General features: G+C 58.6%; 2 protein-coding genes across 2 annotated transcripts in view; one reads left to right on the top strand and one right to left on the bottom strand.

Annotated features, from left to right (window-relative positions):
- LOC131570466 (zinc finger protein 850-like) overlaps window positions 1-21,579 on the bottom strand; it is a 748,589-nt gene that overhangs the window by 244,780 nt on the left and 482,230 nt on the right. The gene's annotated exons all lie outside the window — the stretch shown is intronic.
- LOC131570539 (zinc finger protein neuro-d4-like) overlaps window positions 5,369-21,579 on the top strand; it is a 47,567-nt gene continuing 31,356 nt past the window's right edge. The window contains 4 exon segments of the mRNA XM_058822906.1: window positions 5,369-5,487; window positions 16,307-16,467; window positions 18,689-18,787; window positions 21,320-21,456. Coding sequence (XP_058678889.1) covers window positions 5,456-5,487; window positions 16,307-16,467; window positions 18,689-18,787; window positions 21,320-21,456 — 429 coding nt within the window. The 5' untranslated portion in view covers window positions 5,369-5,455.

Below are 21,579 nucleotides of genomic sequence, written 5' to 3'. Positions count from 1 at the left end.
TCCCCTCATTTCTCCCCCAAAATCCCCAAATATCCCGAAGTTTCCTATTTTCACCCCAAATTTTCCCATTTTCCCCCATTTTTTCCCAAATCTCCCCAATTTCCCCCCATTTTCCTCTCATTTCCCCCACATTTTATGCCCAAATTTCCCCCATTTTTCCTCATTTTCCTCCCAAAATTTCCTCAATTTTTCCCCCCAAGTTTTCCCCCCAAATCTCCCCAAATTTCCCATTTTATTCCATTTTCACCCCAAATTTTCCCATTTTCCCCCATTTTTTCCCAAATCTCCCCAATTTCCCCCCATTTTCCTCTCATTTCCCCCAGATTTTATGCCCAAATTTCCCCCATTTTTCCTCATTTTCCTCCCAAAATTTCCTCAATTTTCCCCCCAAATTTTCCCCACAAATCCCCAAATTTCCCATTTTTCCCAAATCTCTTCAATTTTCCCCCATTTTCTCCTCATTTTTCTCCCTTTTTTCCCCATTTCCTCCCAAATTTTCCCCTCATTTCTCCCCCAAAAATCCCAAATTTTCCCATTTATCCCCCAAATTTCCCCCATTTTCCTCCCTTTTTTTCCCAAATCTCCCCAATTTTTCCCCATTTTCCCGCCTCTCCTCCCAAATTTTCCCCCAATATCCCCAAATCTCCCCAATTTCCCCATTTTTCACCCCAAATTTGGAGGAAATTTGGGATTTTTTGGGGTGGATTTAAGGAATTTTGGGGTGATTTTGGGGTGGTTTTGGGGATTTTTGGGAGGATTTTGGGGCAAATTTGGGGAAGTTTGGGGATTTTTTGGGAGGATTTTTTGGGTGGATTTTGGGGTGGATTTAAGGAATTTTGGGATTTGGGGTGGATTTGGAGGAAATTTGGGATTTTTGGGGTGGATTTAAGGAATTTTGGGGTGATTTTGGGGATTTTTTGGGAGGATTTTGGGGTGGATTTGGGGCAGTTTTGGGGTGGATTTGGGGATTTTTTGGGAGGATTTTGGGGGTGGATTTAAGGAATTTTGGGGTTCGGGGTGGATTTGGAGGAAATTTGGGATTTTTGGGGTGGATTTAAGGAATTTTGGGGTGATTTTGGGGTGGTTTTGGGGATTTTTTGGGTGGATTTTGGGGTGGATTTGGGGCAAATTTAGGGTTTTGGGTGGATTTGGAGGAAATTTGGGATTTTTGGGGTGGATTTAAGGAATTTTGGGGTGATTTTGGGGGATTTTTTGGGGATTTTTTGGGAGGATTTTGGGGTGGATTTAAGGAATTTTGGGGTGAATTTGGGGATTTTTTGGGGTGATTTTGGGGTGGATTTGGGGCAGTTTTGGGGTTTGGGGTGGATTTGGAGGAAATTTGGGATTTTTGGGGTGGATTTAAGGAATTTTGGGGTTCGGGGTGGATTTGGAGGAAATTTGGGATTTTTGGGGTGGATTTAAGGAATTTTGGGGTGATTTTGGGGTGGTTTTGGGGATTTTTTGGGTGGATTTTGGGGTGGATTTGGGGCAAATTTAGGGTTTTGGGTGGATTTGGAGGAAATTTGGGATTTTTGGGGTGGATTTAAGGAATTTTGGGGTGATTTTGGGGGATTTTTTGGGGATTTTTTGGGAGGATTTTGGGGTGGATTTAAGGAATTTTGGGGTGAATTTGGGGATTTTTTGGGGTGATTTTGGGGTGGATTTGGGGCAGTTTTGGGGTTTGGGGTGGATTTGGAGGAAATTTGGGATTTTTGGGGTGGATTTAAGGAATTTTGGGGTTCGGGGTGGATTTGGAGGAAATTTGGGATTTTTGGGGTGGATTTAAGGAATTTTGGGGTGGATTTGGGGATTTTTTGGGAGGGTTTTGGGGTGGATTTGGGGCAGTTTTTGGGAGGATTTTGGGTGGGATTTGGGGCAGTTTTGGGGTTTTGGGTGGATTGGGGATTTTGGGGCGCTTTTGGGGTGGATTTCTGTGATTTTGGGGTCGATTTTGGGAGGATTTTGGGGGGATTTGCAGTTTTGGGGTGGATTTGGGGCAGTTTTGGGGTGGGTTTGGGATTTTTTGGGAGGATTTTGGGGCAGTTTTGGGGTTTTTGGTGGATTTCAGGTGGATTTGGGATTTTGGGGTGGATTTGGGGCAGTTTTGGGGCTTTGGGGTGGATTTGGGGGATTTTGGGGCGAATTTGGGGTGGATTTGGGGCATTTTGGGGGAATTGGGGATTTTTTTGGGTGGATTTTGGGGCAGTTTTGGGGTTTTGGTGAATTTCAGGTGGATTTGGGATTTTGGGGTGGATTTGGGGTGGATTTGGGGGATTTTGGGGCGAATTTGGGGTGGATTTGGGGCAGTTTTGGGGGAATTGGGGATTTTTTTGGGGTGGATTTTGAGGTGGGTTTGGGGAAATTTGGGTTTTTTTGGGGTGGGGGATTTGGGGTTTTGGGGTGGATTTGGGGCGGATTTGGGGTGATTTGGGTGGATTTTGGGCGGATTTGGGGTTTTGGGTGGATTTTGGGGCATTTTGGGGTGGATTTCGAGGGGATTTGGGGTTTTTTGGGGTGGATCTGGGGGGTTTTGGGGAGGATTTTGGGGTGAATTTTGGGGTGGATTTGGGGCAGTTTGGGGAGAATTGGGGAATTTTTTTTGGGGGTGGATTTGGGGTTTTTTGGTTGTTTTTTTGGGGGGATTTGGAGGAGATTTGGGATTGTTGGGGTGGATTTGGGTGATTTTGGGTTGATTTTGGGGTGGATTTTGGCGATTTTTTGGGAGGATTTTGGGGTGGATTTGGGGCAAATTTGGGGCAGTTTTGGGGTTTTGGGTGGATTTGGGATTTTGGGGCGGTTTTGGGTGGGTTTGGAGGGTTTGGGGGTCGATATTGGGTGGATTTGGGATTTTGGGGTGGATTTGGGGCAGTTTTGGGGGGATTTTGGGGCAGTTTTGGGGTTTTGGGTGGATTTCAGGTGGATTTGGGATTTTGGGGGGATTTGGGGATTTTTTGGGAGGAGTTTGGGGCACTTTGGGGTGGATTTGGGGCAGTTTTGGGGTGGGATTTGCGATTTTTTTGGGGTGGATTTTGAGGTGGGTTTGGGGAAATTCTGGGGGTTTTTGGGGTTTGGGCGTTTTGGGGTGGATTTAAGGAATTTTGGGGTGATTTTGGAGTGGTTTAGGGGATTTTTGGGAGGATTTTGGGGTGGATTTGGGGCAAATTTGGGGAAGTTTGGGGATTTTTTGGGAGGATTTTGGGGCAGTTTTGGGTGGGTTTTTTGGGTGGGTTTTGGGGTGGATTTGGGGCACTTTTGGGGGGTTTTGGGTGGATTTGGAGGAAATTTGGGATTTTGGGGTGGATTTGGGTGATTTTGGGGTGATTTTGGGGTGACTTTGGGGTGGATTTTGGGGATTTTTTGGGAGGATTTTGGGGTGGATTTGGGGCAAATTTGGGGCAGTTTTGGGGTTTTGGGTGGATTTGGGATTTTGGGGCAGTTTTGGGGTGGGTTTGCAGGATTTGGGGGTCAATTTTGGGGGGATTTCGGGTGGATTTGGGGTGGACTTCGAGGGGATTTGGGGTTTTTTGGGTGGATTTTGGGGTGGATTTGGGGCGGTTTTGTGGTTTTGGGTGGATATCGGGTGGATTTGGGATTTTGGCGTTTGGGATTTTGGGGCGCTTTGGGGCAGTTTCAGGGTTTTGGGGCGATTTTGGGGTTTTATGGGGAATTTGGAGTGGGTTTGGGGCAGTTTTGGGTGGATTTTGGGTGAATTTGGGAGGATTTTTGGTGGATTTTGGGGTGAGGGGTTTTAGGGTTGGATTTTGGGGAATTCTGGGGTGATTTGATGGGATTTTGTTGGGATTTGGGTGATTTTGGTGGATTATGGGGGATATGGGGAATTTGGGGGATTTGTGAGGTTTTGGGGTGGATTTGGGGGAATTCTGTGGTGATTTGGGGGTTTTATCAGGGGGATTTGGGTGATTTTGTGGATTTCGGGTGATTTTGGGGGGCATTTGGTGTTTTTGAGGTGGATTTGGGGGAATTTTGGGGTGATTTGGGGGTTTTTGGGGCGGATTTCGAGGAATTCTGTGGTGATTTGGGGGTTTTATGAGGGGGATTTGGGTGATTTTGGGAGATTTCGGTGGATTTTTTGCCGATTTTGGGGGAGTTGTGGGTGAATTTGGGGGGCGATTTTGGGAGATTTGGGGTGATTTGAGATTTTTTTGAGGGGGATTTGGGTGATTTTGGTGGATTATGGGGGATATGGGGAATTTTGGGGGATTTGTGAGGTTTTGGGGTGGATTTGGGGGAATTCTGGGGTGATTTGGGGGTTTTATGAGGGGAATTGGCTGATTTTGGTGGATTTTGGGTGATTCCGGTGGGTTTTTTCGCCGATTTTGGGGAGTTTCGGGGGGATTTTGGGCGATTTCTAAGAATTTTCGGGTTGACTTGAGGGGTTTTCGGAGAGAATTTTGCAAAATTCCCGTGGATTTTGGGTGATTCCGGTGGGTTTTTTGCCGATTTTGGGGAGTTTTGGGGGGATTTTGGGCGATTATGAGGAATTTTGGGATGACTTGAGGGTTTTCGGAGAGAATTTTGCAAAATTCCCGTGGATTTTGGGTGATTCCGGTGGGTTTTTTTGCCGATTTTGGGGAGTTTCGGGGGGATTTTGGGCGATTTCGAAGAATTTTCGGGTTGACTTGAGGGGTTTTCGGAGAGAATTTTGCAAAATTCCCGTGGATTTTGGGTGATTCCGGTGGGTTTTTTTGCCGATTTTGGGGAGTTTCGGGGGATTTTGGGCGATTTCGAAGAATTTTCGGGTTGACTTGAGGGGTTTTCAGAGAGAATTTTGCAAAATTCCCGTGGATTTTGGGTGATTCCGGTGGGTTTTTTTGCCGATTTTGGGGAGTTTCGGGGGGATTTTGGGCGATTTCGAAGAATTTTCGGGTTGACTTGAGGGGTTTTCAGAGAGAATTTTGCAAAATTCCCGTGGATTTTGGGTGATTCCGGTGGGTTTTTTTGCCGATTTTGGGGAGTTTTGGGGGGATTTTGGGCGATTTTGAGGAATTTTGGGATGACTTGAGGGTTTTCAGAGAGAATTTTGCAAAATTCCCGTGGATTTTTGCCCGATTTCGGGGTTTTTCTGCTCGATTTTCGAGGGTTTTTCCGCGGTTTTTGAGGTCCCCTCACAGCGCTTAGCCCCGCCCATAACCCCGCCCCTGGTAATGATTGACACCCGCCTCGCCCAATCCGCTCCGCGCGGTGCACGCCGGGAGTTGTAGTCCCGCCCCTTGTCCGCCATTTCCCCCCCCCCGTTCCCTCCCCGGTACCGGCGGGGCCCGGGGGGGGCTCCGGGAGCGCGGGGGGGGCGGGGGGGGGTCCCGGTGGTCCCGGGGGCGCCCCGAGGGGGGGCGGGGGGGGGAGGGGAAGGGTGGGGGAGGGGAGGGGAAAGGGGGGGGGGGGCGCCGAACCCGCCGCCCCCTCCCCGAGCGCGGAGCGGCCCCGGCGGCGCAAAATGGCCACGGCTCTGCACAAACCGCTGAAATGGTGAGTGAGGGGCGGCGGGGGCACCGGGAGCACCGGCAGGGAACGGGGGGGACCGGGGGGAGCCGGGCAGGGCCCCCGCGGGAGCCGGGAACGGGAGGGGATGGGGATGGAGACCCCCGGTAATGGGGAATGGAGGGGATGGAGACCCCCGTTACCGGTAACGGGAGGGGATGGAGACCCCCGGTAACGGGGAATGGAGGGGATGGAGACCCCCGGTAACGGGGAATGGAGGGGATGGAGACCCCCGGTACCGGTAACGGGAGGGGATGGAGACCCCCGGTAATGGGGAATGGAGGGGATGGAGACCCCCGGTAACGGGGAATGGAGGGGATGGAGACCCCCGGTACCGGTAACGGGAGGGGATGGAGACCCCCGGTACCGGGGAATGGAGGGGATGGAGACCCCCGGTAATGGAGGGGATGGAGACCCCCGGTAATGGTAACGGGAGGGGATGGAGACCCCCGGTAATGGTAACGGGAGGGGATGGAGACCCCCGGTAATGGTAACGGGAGGGGATGGAGACCCCCGGTACCGGTAACGGGAGGGGATGGAGACCCCCGGTAACGGGGAATGGAGGGGATGGAGACCCCCGGTACCGGTAACGGGAGGGGATGGAGACCCCCGGTAACGGGGAATGGAGGGGATGGAGACCCCCGGTACCGGTAACGGGAGGGGATGGAGACCCCCGGTAACGGGGAATGGAAGGGATGGAGACCCCCGGTAATGGTAACGGGAGGGGATGGAGACCCCCGGTACCGGTAACGGGAGGGGATGGAGACCCCCGGTACCGGGGAATGGAGGGGATGGAGACCCCCGGTACCGGTAACGGGAGGGGATGGAGACCCCCGGTACCGGTAACGGGAGGGGATGGAGACCCCCGGTAACGGGGAATGGAGGGGATGGAGACCCCCGGTAATGGGGAATGGAGGGGATGGAGACCCCCGGTACCGGTAACGGGAGGGGATGGAGACCCCCGGTAATGGTAACGGGAGGGGATGGAGACCCCCGGTACCGGTAACGGGAGGGGATGGAGACCCCCGGTACCGGTAACGGGAGGGGATGGAGGTTCGCTACCGGTAACGTTACCGGCACCGGGAGGGACCTGGTTGAGATGGAGATTCGGTACCGGCACTGGGAGGGACCCCGGTACCGACGGGGAGGGACCCGGTGAGGATCGGGACCCACCCGGTACCGGCAGCGATTGGGACCCGGTACCGGCGGGGATGGAGCCGGTACTGGCGGGGATCGACCGGGCAGGGATGGAGGTGTCGGTAGCGGCGGGATGGACCCGGTGAGGATGGAGGTGCCGGTACCGGTAGGGAGGAGCCCCCGGTACCGGCAGGGATGGACCGGGTGTGGGTGGAACCCCCGGTACCGGCAGGGATGGACCCGGTAGGGAGGAACCCCCGGTACCGGCAGGGATGGACCCGGTGGGGATGGGGATCCGGGGATGGGGATCCGGTACCGGCTGGGATTGGAGCTCCGGTACAGGCGGAGATGGGGTCCCGGTACCGGCAGGGATGGACCCGGTGGGGATGGGGATCCGGTACCGGCTGGGATTGGAGCTCCGGTACGGGCGGAGATGGGGTCCCGGTACCGGCAGGGATGGACCCGGTGGGGATGGGGATCCGGTACCGGCTGGGATTGGAGCTCCGGTACGGGCGGAGATGGGGTCCCGGTGCCCGCGGGGATGGAGCTCCGGTACCGGCCGGGATCGGGATCCCACGGTTGGAGGTCCCGGTACCGGCACCGGGGTGAACCTGGGGAGGATGGAGATCCCGGGGACTGGAGCTCCGGTGCCGGCGGGGATGGGGTCCCGGTACCGGTCAGGATGGACCCGGTGGGGATGGGGATCCGGGGATCCGGGGACCGGAGCGCCGGTACCGGCCGGGATTGGAGCTCCGGTGGTGGCGGGGCTGGGGATGGGGGTCCCGGGGTTGGGGTCCCGGTACCGGTCAGGATGGACCCGGCGGGGATGGGGGTCCCGGGGTTGGGGTCCCGGTACCGGTCAGGATGGACCCGGCGGGGATGGGGGTCCCGGCATCAGAGTTCCGGTACCGGTCGGGATGGACCCGGCGGGGATGGGGGTGCCGGGGCTGGGGTCCCGGTACCGGCTGGGAGAGACAGGGGGGAGATGGAGATCCCGGCCGTGGGGTCCCGGGACCGGCTGGGGAGCCCGGGGGTGGCTCCCGGTACCGGCGGGGACGGAGATCCCAGGGTTGGGGGTCCCGGTACCGGTCGGGATGGACCCGGTGGGGATGGGGATCCGGGCACTGGAGCTCCGGTACCGGCAGGGATGGGGATCTCGGGGGTGGGGATCTGGTGCTGCACGGGGCGGAGCTCCGGTACCGGCGGGGATGGAGCTCCGGTAGGGGCGGGGATGGGGGTACCGGGATTGGAGCTCCGGTACCGGCTGGGATGGACCTGGAGGGGATGGAGATCCCGGGGATGGGGTCCCGGTACCGGCGGGGATGGACCTGGAGGGGATGGAGATCCCGGGGATGGGGTCCCGGTACCGGCAGGGAGAGACCTGGAGGGGATGGAGATCCCGGGGATGGGGTCCCGGTACCGGCGGGGATGGACCTGGAGGGGATGGAGATCCCGGGGATGGGGTCCCGGTACCGGCAGGGAGAGACCTGGAGGGGATGGAGATCCCGGGGATGGGGTCCCGGTACCGGTGGGGATGGACCTGGAGGGGATGGAGATCCCGGGGATGGGGTCCCGGTACCGGCAGGGAGAGACCTGGAGGGGATGGAGGTCCCGGGGGTGGCTCCCGGTACCGGCGGGGACGGAGATCCCAGGCTTGGGGGTCCCGGTACCGGTCGGGATGGACCCGGTGGGGATGGGGATCCGGGCACTGGAGCTCCGGTACCGGCAGGGATGGGGATCTCGGGGGCGGGGATCTGGTGCTGCACGGGGCGGAGCTCCGGTACCGGCGGGGATGGAGCTCCGGTAGGGGCGGGGATGGGGGTACCGGGATTGGAGCTCCGGTACCGGCTGGGATGGACCTGGAGGGGATGGAGATCCCGGGGATGGGGTCCCGGTACCGGCGGGGATGGACCTGGAGGGGATGGAGAACCCGGGGATGGGGTCCCGGGTCCCGGTACCGGCGGGGAGAGACCTGGAGGGGATGGAGATCCCGGGGCAGGAGCTCCGGTACCGGCCGGGACGGGGATCCCGGGATCAGAGCTCCGGTACCGGCGGGGCTGGACCTGGAGTGGATGGGGTCCAGGGACAGGAGCTCCGGTACCGGCAGGGATGGAGATCCCGGGGATGGGGTCCCGGTACCGGCAGGGAGAGACCTGGAGGGGATGGAGATCCCGGGGATGGGGTCCCGGTACCGGCAGGGAGAGACCTGGAGGGGATGGAGATCCCGGGGATGGGGTCCCGGTACCGGCTGGGATGGACCTGGAGGGGATGGAGATCCCGGGGATGGGGTCCCGGTACCGGCGGGGATGGACCTGGAGGGGATGGAGAACCCGGGGATGGGGTCCCGGTACCGGCTGGGATGGGGGTCCCAAGATGAGGTCCCGGTACCGGCTGGGATGGACCGGACAGGGATTGGGGTCCTGGAGAAGGGGTCCCGGTACCGGCAGGGATGCAGATCCTGGGGTTGGGGTCCCGGTACCGGCAGGGATGCGGATCCTGGGGTTGGGGGTCCCGGTACCGGCCCGGATGGGGATCCTGGGGTTGGGGTCCCGGTACCGATGGGGGGATTTACCTTGGGGGACCCCTGGTAGCAGCGAGGGTGAAGCTGCAGTTCCGGTCCCAGTCCCGGTTCTGATCCCAGTCCCGGTTCTGATCCCAGTCCCGGTTCTGATCCCAGTCCCGGTTCTGATCCCAGTCCCAATTCTGATCCCAGTCCCGGTTCTGATCCCAGTCCCGGTTCTGATCCCAGTCCCGGTTCTGATCCCAGTCCCGGTTCTGATCCCAGTCCCAGTTCTGATCCCAGTCCCCGTTCTGATCCCAGTCCCCGTTCTGATCCCAGTCCCCGTTCTGATCCCAGTCCCCGTTCTGATCCCAATCCCAATCCCAGTTCTGATCCCAGTCCCAGTTCTGATCCCAGTCCCAATTCTGATCCCAGTCCCGGTTCTGATCCCAGTCCCGGTTCTGATCCCAGTCCCGGTTCTGATCCCAGTCCCAATTCTGATCCCAATCCCGGTTCTGATCCCAATCTCAATCCCAGTTCTGATCCCGGTCCCTGTCCCAGTCCCGGTTCTGATCCCAATCCCAGTTCTGATCCCAATCCTGGCTCTGATCCCAGTTCTGATCCCGGTGCCAGTCCTGGTTCTGATCCGATCCCAAGCCCATCCTGGTCCTGGTTCTGATCCCAATCCCAGGCCCAGTCCTGGTCCCTGTCCCAGTTGGGCCCCCCTCCGGTACCAGAACCTCCGTCCCCTGTGGTCCCAATCCCGGTTCTGATCCCAATCCTGGTCCCAATCCCGGTTCTGATCCCAGTCCTGGTTCTGATCCCAATCCCGGTCCCTGTCCTGGTTCTGACCTGGAACCTCCACCCCCTCCAATCCCAGTCCTGGTTCTGATCCCAATCCTGGTCCCAATCCCAGTTCTGATCCCAGTCCCGGTTCTGATCCCAGTCCCAGTCCTGGTCCCTGTCCCAGTTGGGCCCCCCTCCGGTACCAGAACCTCCGTCCCCTGTGGTCCCAATCCCGGTTCTGATCCTGATCCCAATTCCAGTCCCAGTCCCGGTTCCACTCCCAGTTCCAATCCCGGTCCTGGTTCCGTTCCCTATTCCGGTTCCAATCCCGGTTCCGATCCCAGTCCCGGTTCCGATCCCAGTCCTGGTTCCAGTCCCAGTCCTGGTTCCAATCCCAGTCCCGGTTCCGATCCCAGTCCCGGTTCCGATCCCAGTCCTGGTTCCAATCCCAGTCCTGGTTCCAGTCCCAGTCCTGGTTCCGATCCCAGTCCTGGTTCCGATCCCAGTCCTGGTTCCGATCCCAGTCCTGGTTCCAGTCCCAGTCCTGGTTCCGATCCCAGTCCCGGTTCCGATCCCAGTCCCAGTTCCAGTCCCAGTCCTGGTTCCGATCCCAGTCCTGGTTCCAGTCCCAGTCCTGGTTCCGATCCCAGTCCCGGTTCCGATCCCAGTCCTGGTTCCAGTCCCAGTCCCGGTTCCGATCCCAGTCCCGGTTCCAGTCCCAGTCCCGGTTCCGATCCCAGTCCCGGTTCCGATCCCAGTCCCGGTTCCAGTCCCAGTCCCGGTTCCGATCCCAGTCCCGGTTCCGGTTCCAGTCCCAGTCCCGGTTCCGATCCCAGTCCCGGTTCCTATTCCAGTCCCGGTTCCGATCCCAGTCCCGGTTCCTATTCCAGTCCCGGTTCCGATCCCAGTCCCGGTTCCAGTCCCAGTCCCGGTTCAGATCCCGATCCTGGTCCCAATCCCAATCCTGATCCCAGTTCTAGTCCTGGTTCTGATCCTGGTCTCGGTCCCAATCCCGGTCCTGGTTCCGGTCTCAGTCCCAGTCCCAGTCCCGGTTCCAATTCTGGTTCTGATCCCAGTCTCAGTCTGGATCTCAGTCCCGGTTCCAATCCCCGTCCTGGTTCCAGTCCCGGTCCCAGTCCCGGTCCTGGTTCCGGTCTCAGTCCCAGTCCTGATCCTGATCCTGGTTCCGATCCCAGTTCTGATCCCAGTTCCGGTCCTGGTTTCGGTCCCAATCCTGATTCCAGTTCCAATCCCAGTCCCAATCCCAGTCCTGGTCCCAGTCCCAAACCTGATCCGGGTTCTAGTCCCGGTTCTGATCCTGGTCTCGGTCCCGATCCCAATCCCGGTCCTGGTTCCGGTCTCAGTCCCGATCCCGATCCTGGTCACGATCCCGGTTCAGATCCCAGTTCCGATCCTGGTCTCGGTCCCAATCCCAGTCCCAATCCCGGTCCCAATCCTGGTTCTGATCCAAATCCTGATTCCAGTCTCACTCTGTCCTTATCTCACTCCCAATCCCAGTTCCAATCCCAATCCCGGTCCCAATCCTGGTTCCGATCCCAGTCCCGGTCCCGATCCCGGTTCCGATCCCAATCCCACTTCCAATTCTGGTCTCAGTCCCAGTTCTGGTTCCGATCCCAATCCTGGTCCCAATCCCGGTTCCGATCCCAATCCCAGTTCCAATCCTGGTCCTGGTCCCAGTCCCGGTCCCAGTCCCGGTTCCGATCCCAATCCCAGTTCCAATTCTGGTCCCAGTTCTGGTTCCAATCCCGATCCTGGTCCCAGTCCTGGTGCCTGACCCAATCCCGGTCCCTGTCCCAGTTCCAGTCCCAATCCTGGTTCTGATCCTGGTCCCGATCCCAGTCCCAATCCCGGTTCCAATCCCGGTCCCAGTCCTGGTCCTGATCTCAATCCTGGTCCCAGTCCCGGTTCCGGTCCCGGTTCCAGTCCCGGTCCCGGTCCCAATTCTCGTCCTGATCTTGATCCTGGTCCTAATCCCGGTTCCAGTCTCAGTCTCGGTCCAAATCCCGGTTTCAGTTCCAATCCCAGTCCCAATCCCAGTCCTGGTCCCAATCCCAGTTCCAATCCCGGTCCCAATCCCGGTTCCGATCCCAATCCTGGTCCCAGTCCCGGTTCCGATCCCAGTCCCGGTTCCGATCCCAATCCCAGTTCCAATCCTGGTCTCAGTCCCAGTCCCGGTCCCAGTTCTGGTTCCAATCCCGATCCTGGTCCCAGTCCTGGTGCTGGACCCAATCCCGGTCCCTGTCCCAGTTCCAGTCCCAATCCTGGATCCAATCCCGGTCCCGATCCCAATCCCGATCCCAATCCCGGTTCCTGTCCTGGTTCCCATCCCGGTTCCCATCCCAATCCCGGTCCCTGTCCCAGTTCCAGTCCCAATCCTGGATCCAATCCCGATCCCGATCCCAATCCCGATCCCAGTCCCGGTTCCAGTCCCGATCCCAATCCCGGTTCCAGTCCCGGTCTCTGTCCCAATCCCGGTCCCAATCCCGGTTCCAGTCCCGATCCCGGTTCCAATCCCAATCCCGGTTCCAGTCCCGGTTCCGATCCCAATCCCGATCCCAATCCCGGTTCCAGTCCCGGTTCCGGTCCCGATCCCGATCCCAATCCCGATCCCAATCCCGGTTCCAGTCCCGGTTCCGGTCCCGATCCCAATCCCGGTTCCGGTCCCGATCCCGATCCCAATCCCGATCCCAATCCCGATCCCAGTCCCGGTTCCGGTCCCGGTTCCGATCCCAATCCCGATCCCAATCTCGGTTCCAGTCCCGGTTCCGGTCCCGATCCCGATCCCAATCCCGATCCCAATCCCGATCCCAATCCCGGTTCCAGTCCCGGTTCCAGTCCCGGTTCCAGTCCCGGTTCCAGTCCCGATCCCAATCCCGGTCCCAATCCCGGTTCCGGTTCCGATCCCAATCCCGGTTCCGGTCCCGATCCCGGTTCCGGTTCCGATCCCAATCTTGATCCCAATCCCGGTTCTGGCCCCGCCCTCTTTGCTCTGGCCCCGCCCCTGGGGGCTCTGGGCAGATTTTGGGGGGTCCCGAGGTGACTTTGGGGTGTCCCGGGGGATTCTGGGGGCTCTCGGGTTTTTTGGGGGGATTTTGGGGGTCCCGGGAGAATATTTGGCATCCTCAGAGGAATTTTTAGGGGTTCCTTGAAGGGATTTTGGGGTTTCCCAGGATTTTTGGGGTGTCCGGGGGGATTTTGGGCAATTTTGGGGTGTCTGGGGAAGCGATTTGGGATTCCCAGGGGGATTTTGGGGTGTCCCAAAGGGGATTTGGGAGATTTTGGGGGATCCCGAGGGATTTTGGGGTGTCCTGGGCTGATTTAGGGATTTTTGGGGTGTCCCGGGAGGGGATTTGGGGAATTTTGGGGTGCCCTGGAGGATTTTGGGGGATTTTGGGGTGTCCGGGGCTGATTTAGGAGATTTTTTTGGGGATTTTGGGGTGTTCTGGGACAAGATTTGGGGGTCCCAGGGGGATTTTGGGGTGTCCCAAAGGGGATTTGGGAGATTTTGGGGGATCCCGAGGGATTTTGGGGTGTCCTGGGCTGATTTAGGGATTTTGGGGTGTCCTGGGAGGGGATTTGGGGAATTTTGGGGTGGATTTTGGGGGATCCCCGGGTGATTTGGGGGATTTTGGGGTGTCCGGGGCTGATTTAGGAGATTTTTGGGGGGATTTTGGGGTGTTCTGGGACAAGATTTGGGGGTCCCAGGGGGATTTTGGGGTCAAATTTTGGGTTCTGGAGTCCCCAAATTTGGGGTTCGTGAGGGGTTTGGGGGGGGGGTCCCAAAATTTGGGGGGGATTTTGGGGGATTTGGGGGGATTTTGGGGATTTTGGGGGATTTTAGGGGGATTTTGGGGTGGATTTTGGGGCAGATTTGGGTGGAATTTTGGGGCGGATTTGGGGGGGATTTTGGGGGATTTTGGGGTGGATTGGGGGGGGATTTTGGGGGATTTTGGGGCAGATTTGGGGGGATTTTGGGGTGGATTTGGGGGGATTTTGGGGGATTTTGGGGCAGATTTGGGGGGGATTTTGGGGATTCTGGGGGATTTTGGGGCGGATTTGGGGGGGATTTTGGGAGATTTTGGGAGATTTTGGGGTGGATTTTGGGGTGGATTTTGGGGGATTTTGGGGTTGATTTGGGGTGGATTTTGGGGTGGATTTTGGGAGATTTTGGGGTGGATTTTGGGGGATTTTGGGGTGGATTTGGGGGGATTTTGGGGGATTTTGGGGTGGATTTGGGGGGATTTTGGGGGATTTTGGGGCAGATTTGGGGGGGATTTTGGGGGATTTTGGGGGGGATTTTGGGGGATTTTGGGGCGGATTTGGGGGGCATTTTTGGGGATTTTGGAGTGGATTTTGAGTGGATTTTTGGGAGATTTTGGGTTAATTTTGGGGTGGATTTTGGGGCGAATTTTGGGACAGATTTGCAGTAGATTTTGGGGGAATATTGGGGCAGATTTTGGTGTGGATTTTTGGGCGGATTTTGGGCAGATTTTGAGTGGATTTTTTGGGGGATTTTGGGTGGATTTTGGGGCAAATTTGGGGTGGATTTTGGAGGGACTTTGTGTGGATTTTGTGGAAATTTTGGGCGGATTTGGGGTGGACTTTGGGGGGATTTTGAGCGGATTTTTGGCAGATTTTGGGTGGATTTGGGGTGGATTTTTGGGGGGATTTTGAGGCGCATTTTGGGTGGATTTGGGGCGGATTTTGGGCGAATTTTGAGTGGATTTTTTGGGGGATTTTGGGTGACTTTTGGGGCGGATTTTGGGGGATTTTGGGGCGCATTTGCGGTGGATTTAGGGGGAATATTGGGGCGAATTTCGGGGTGGATTTTTAGGCGGATTTTTCGGTGGATTTTGAGGGATTTTGCGGCGGATTTTGAGATGGATTTTGGGTGGATTTCAGGAGATTTTGGGGCGGATTTTGGATGGAATTTGGGTGAATTTTGGGGTGTATTTTGGGCGGATTGGGGGCAGATTTTGGGTGGATTTTGGGGTTGATTTTGGGGCAGATGTTCAGGGGATTTTGAGTGGATTTGTGGCGGATTTTGAGCTGATTTTGGGGTGGATTTTGGGCGAATTTTGGGTGAATTTTGGGGGATTTTGGGGGAATTTCAGGTGGATTTTGGGGAGGATTTTTAAGTGGATTTTGGGGTGGATTTGGGGCAGATTTTGGGCAGATTTTGGGGGGACTTCCTATGGATTTTGGAGCAGTATTTTCGGCGGATTTTTGGGTGGATTTTGGACAGATTTTGGGTGGATTTTGAGCAGATTTTGGGTGGATTTTGAGCAGATTTTGGGGTGTATTTTGAGGAGGATTTTGGGGGACTTTTAGGCAGATTTTGGGTGGATTTTGTTGTGGATTTTGGACAGATTTTGGGTGGATTTTGAGCAGATTTTGGGGTGTATTTTGAGGAGGATTTTGGGGATATTTCGGGGTGGATTTGTGGGTATTTCAGAGCAGATTTTGGGGGAATTTTTTGGGGTATTTTGTGGGTATTTGGGGGTGGATTTTGGGCAGATTTTGAGCGGATTTTGCCGGAATTTTGGGGTGGATTATCGGGGAATTTTGGGGCGGATTTTGGGGGTATTTTGTGGGTATTTGGGGGCAGATTTTGGGGGTATTTTGTGGGGATTTTGGGTGGTTTTGGAGCGGATTTTGGGGTGTGTTTTGAGCGGATTTTGGGGTGTATTTTGAGCGGAGTTTGGGGTATTTTTGGGTGGATTTTTGGGGGAATTTTGCAGGAATTTTGGGGGTATTTTGTGGGTATTTGGGGGCGGATTTTTGGGGGTATTTTGTGGGTGTTTGGGGGGTATTTTAGGGGGATTTTGTGCAGATTTTGCACGGATTTTTGGGTGGATTTTGGGGGTATTTGGGGGCAGATTTTTGGGGGTATTTTGTGGGTATTTGGGGGGTATTTTAGGGGGATTTTGGGCGGATTTTGCACGGACTTTTGGGTGGATTTTGGGGGTATTTGGGGGTGGATTTTGTTGTGGATTTGGGGCGGATTTTGGGTGCGTTTTGAGCGGATTTTGGGGTGGATTTTGAGCGGGGTTTGGGGGATTTCGGGGCGGATTTTGTGGGCGTTTCGGGGCGGATTTTGCGGGGATTTTGGGGGTATTTTGTGGGTATTTGGGGGGTATTTTAGGGGGATTTTGGGCGGATTTTGCACGGATTTTTGGGTGGGTTTTGGGGGTGGATTTTGTTGTGGATTTGGGGCGGATTTGGGGTGTATTTTGAGCGGGGTTTGGGGGATTTCGGGGCGGATTTTGTGGGCGTTTCGGGGCGGATTTTGCGGGGATTTCGGGGGGATTTTGGGGGGCGTTTTGCCGGGGATTTTGGGGGTTCAGGCGGGTGCCCCCGCAGCCTGGGCGAGGAGTTCTACCGCGAGGCGCTGGAGCACTGCCGCAGCTACAACGCGCGGCTCTGCGCCGAGCGCAGCCTCCGCCTGCCCTTCCTGGACGCGCAGACCGGCGTGGCCCAGAGCAACTCCTACATCTGGATGGACAGCGCCCACCGGCGCCCCGGTGAGACCCCCGGAATGGGGAGGGACCCCCGAAATGGGGAGAGACCCCCGGGAATGGGGAGAGACCCCCTCGGGACCCCCAAAATGGGGAGGGACCCCCGAAATGGGGAGAGACCCCTGGGATTGGGGAGGGACCCCCGGGAATGGGGAGAGACCCCCCAAAATGGGGAGAGACCCCCAAAATGGGGAGAGACCCCTGGGATTGGGGAGAGACCCCTGGAGTGGGCAGGGACCCCCACGGGACCCCTGAAATGGGGAGGGACCCCCGAAATGGGGAGAGACCCCCGGGAATGGGGAGGGACCCCCGGGAATGGGGAGGGACCCCTGAAATGGGGAGGGACCCCCGAAATGGGGAGAGACCCCCGGGAATGGGGAGGGACCCCCGGGAATGGGGAGGGACCCCTGAAATGGGGAGGGACCCCTGAAATGGGGAGAGACCCCCGAAATGGGGAGAGACCCCCGAAATGGGGAGAGACCCCTGGGAATGGGGAGGGACCCCTGGGACCCCCGGGAATGGGGAGGGACCCCCAAAATGGGGAGGGAGCCCAGAGCAACTCCTACATCTGGATGGACGGCGCCCAGCGGCGCCCCGGTGAGACCCCCGGAATGGGGAGGGACCCCCAAAATGGGGAGAGACCCCCGGGAATGGGGAGAGACCCCCTCGGGACCCCCAAAATGGGGAGGGACCCCCGAAATGGGGAGAGACCCCTGGGATTGGGGAGGGACCCCCGGGAATGGGGAGAGACCCCCCAAAATGGGGAGAGACCCCCAAAATGGGGAGAGACCCCTGGGATTGGGGAGAGACCCCTGGAGTGGGCAGGGAACCCCCAGGCCCCCCACGGGACCCCTGAAATGGGGAGAGACCCCCGGGAGCCCCTGGGGACCCTCGAGATTGGGGAGAGACCCCCGGGATGGGAGAGAGACCCCCGGGACCCCCGGGAATGGGGAGAGACCCCCAAAATGGGGAGAGACCCCCGGGAATGGGGAGAGACCCCCAAAATGGGGAGAGACCCCCGGGAATGGGGAGAGACCCCCGGGAATGGGGAGAGACCCCCGGGAATGGGGAGAGACCCCCAAAATGGGGAGAGACCCCCTCGGGACCCCCTCAGGACCCCCGGGAATGGGGAGGGACCCCCAGGTCAGGTCAGGTCAGTTTGGGGCCAGGGTCACTCTGTGGTCACTCTGTGGTCACTGTGGTCACTCTGTGGTCACTCTGTGGTCACTGTGGTCAGTGTGGTCACTCTGTGGTCACTGTGGTCACTCTGTGGTCACTGTGGTCACTGTGGTCACTCTGTGGTCACTCTGTGGTCACTGTGGTCACTCTGTGGTCACTGTGGTCACTCGGTGTCCGGCCACGTCCCCAGGCCGCTGCCCCGGCCAGCTGCACTCGCAGCCCGTGGGGTCAGTTTGGGTCACTCTGTGGTCACTCTGTGGTCACTCTGTGGTCACTCTGGGGGTGCAGTGGTCACTGTGGTCACTCAGTGTCCATCCCCAGGCCACTTCCCCGGCCAGCTGCACTCGTACCCCGTGGGGTCAGTTTGGGTCACTCTGTGAGATCAGGGTCACTCTGGGGGTGCAGCGGTCACTCTGTGGTCACTGTGGTCACTCTGGGGGTGCAGCGGTCACTCTGTGGTCACTGTGGTCACTGTGTCCATCCCCAGGCCACTGCCCAGGCCAGCTGTACTCGTACCCCGTGGGGTCAGTTTGGGTCACTCTGTGGTCACTCTGGGGGTTCAGTGGTCACTCTGGGGGTGCGGTGGTCACTCTGGGGGTGCGGTGGTCACTCTGTGGTCACTCTGGGGGTTCAATGGTCACTCTGGGGGTGCAGTGGTCACTCTGGGGGTTCAGTGGTCACTGTGGTCACTCTGGGGGTTCAATGGTCACTCTGGGGGTGCAGTGGTCACTGTGGTCACTCTGTCCATCCCCAGGCCACTGCCCAGGCCAGCTGCACTCGTACCCCGTGGGGTCAGTTTGGGTCACTCAGTGGTCACTCTGGGGGTTCAGTGGTCACTCTGGGGGTGCGGTGGTCACTCTGGGGGTGCAGTGGTCACTGTGGTCACTCTGTCCATCCCCAGGCCACTGCCCAGGCCAGCTGTACTCGTACCCCGTGGGGTCAGTTTGGGTCACTCTGTGGTCACTCTGGGGGTTCAGTGGTCACTCTGGGGGTTCAATGGTCACTCTGGGGGTGCGGTGGTCACTGTGGTCACTCTGTCCATCCCCAGGCCACTGCCCAGGCCAGCTGTACTCGTACCCCGCCCGGTGCTGGCGCAAGAAGCGGCGCCTGAACATCCTGGAGGCGCCGAGGCTGCGGCCGTGTGAGTGCGGCCGGACAGCGGCCGGAGAGCGGCCGGAGAGGGGACACGGGGGACAGAGGGGCTGGAGTGGTCAGGGGGCGGCCGGAGAGTGGACACGGGGTGGACACGGGGAGGACGGAGGGGCTGCAGTGGTCAGGGGGCGGCCGGAGCGGGGACACGGGGTGGACGGAGGGGCTGGAGTGGTCAGGGGGTGGCCGGAGAGTGGCTGGAGTGGTCAGCAGGGTGGCCGGAGAGTGGTCAGAGGGTGGACAGAGGGTGGTCAGAGGGTGTCTGCAGTGGTCAGAGGGTGGCCGGAGAGTGGTCAGAGGGGTGGCCGGAGTGGCTGGAGTGGACCGGAGGGTGGCTGGAGTGGTCAGAGCGTGTCCGGAGCGTGTCCGGAGCGTGTCCGGAGCGCCGCTGACCACACTGACCGCGCTGACCACACTGACCGCTCTGACCGCACTGCCCACACTGACCACACTGACCACACTGACCACACTGACCGCACTGACCACACTGACCACACTGACCGCACTGACCGCACTGACCACACTGACCACACTGACCGCTCTGACCGCTCTGACCACACTGCCCTCGCTGCCATCACTGACCACACTGCCCACACTGACCACACTGACCACACTGACCACACTGACCACACTGACCACACTGACCACACTGACCACACTGCCCACACTGACCGCACTGACCACACTGACCACACTGACCACACTGACCACACTGACCGCACTGACCGCTCTGCCCACTCTGACCACACTGACCACACTGACCGCTCTGACCACACTGACCACACTGACCACACTGACCGCACTGACCACACTGACCACACTGACCACACTGACCGCACTGCCCACTCTGACCGCACTGACCGCTCTGCCCACTCTGACCGCACTGACCGCACTGCCCACACTGACCACACTGACCGCACTGACCACACTGACCACACTGACCGCACTGACCACACTGACCGCACTGACCGCACTGACCGCACTGACCACACTGACCACACTGCCCACACTGACCGCACTGACCACACTGACCACACTGCCCACACTGACCGCACTGACCGCACTGACCACACTGACCACACTGACCGCTCTGCCCGCCCTGACCGCACTGACCGCACTGACCACACTGACCGCACTGACCACACTGACCACACTGACCACACTGACCACACTGCCCACGCTGCCATCACTGACCACATTGACCACACTGACCGCACTGACCGCACTGACCACACTGACCACACTGACCACACTGCCCACACTGACCGCACTGACCACACTGACCGCACTGACCGCACTGACCACACTGCCCACACTGACCGCTCTGACCGCTCTGACCACACTGACCGCTCTGACCGCACTGACCACACTGACCACACTCCCCACACTGACCACACTGACCACACTGACCACACTGACCACACTCCCCACACTGACCACACTGACCACACTGACCACACTGACCACACTGACCGCACTGACCACACTGACCACACTGACCACACTGACCGCTCTGACCGCTCTGACCACACTGACCACACTGACCGCACTGACCACACTCCCCACACTGACCACACTGACCACACTGACCACACTGACCGCACTGACCGCACTGACCACACTGACCACACTGACCACACTGACCACACTGACCGCACTGACCACACTGACCACACTGACCACACTGCCCACACTGACCACACTGACCACACTGACCACACTGCCCACACTGACCGCTCTGCCCGCACTGACCACACTGACCGCACTGACTGCTCTGCCCACTCTGACCACACTGACCACACTGACCACACTGCCCACACTGACCACACTGCCCACACTGCCCACACTGACCACACTGACCACACTGACCACACTGCCCACACTGACCACACTGACCGCACTGACCACACTGACCTCACTGACCGCACTGACCGCACTGACCACACTGACCACACTGACCACACTGCCCACACTGACCGCACTGCCCACACTGACCACACTGCCCACACTGACCACACTGACCGCTCTGCCCGCCCTGACCGCACTGACCACACTGCCCACACTGACCACACTGACCACACTGACCACACTGCCCACACTGACCGCTCTGCCCGCACTGACCACACTGACCACACTGACCACACTGACCACACTGACCGCACTGACCGCACTGACCGCACTGACCACACTGACCGCTCTGACCACACTGACCACACTCCCCACACTGACCACACTGACCACACTGACCGCACTGACCGTACTGACCGCACTGACCACACTGACCACACTGACCACACTGACCGCTCTGACCACACTGACCGCTCTGACCACACTGACCACACTGACCACACTGACCACACTGACCGCACTGACCACACTGACCACACTGACCGCACTGACCGCACTGACCACACTGACCGCACTGACCGCACTGACCGCACTGACCGCACTGACCACGCTGACCACACTGACCACACTGACCACACTGACCACACTGACCGCACTGACCGCCGTGTCCGTGCCCTGCCAGACCTGGAGGCGCCGCTGCGCAGGGAGGGGGCTCTGCCCGAGGGGCCGGTGCTGGAGGCGCTGCTGAGCGCCGAGACCCCCCGAGACCCCCGAGGAGACCCCCGAGCCGCCGGTCAGTCTGTCTGTCCGTGTGTCCGTGTGTCCGTCTGCGTGTCCGTGTGTCCATGTGTCTGTCTGTGTGTGTGTCCGTGTGTCCGTGCTGAGCGCCGAGACCCCCGAGGAGACCCCCGAGGAGACCCCCGAGCCGCCGGTCAGTCTGTG

This window comes from Ammospiza caudacuta, chromosome 35 (assembly GCF_027887145.1).
Source record: "Ammospiza caudacuta isolate bAmmCau1 chromosome 35, bAmmCau1.pri, whole genome shotgun sequence".
Classification (NCBI taxonomy): domain Eukaryota; kingdom Metazoa; phylum Chordata; class Aves; order Passeriformes; family Passerellidae; genus Ammospiza; species Ammospiza caudacuta.
This window is presented reverse-complemented; position numbering and strand designations above follow the sequence as displayed.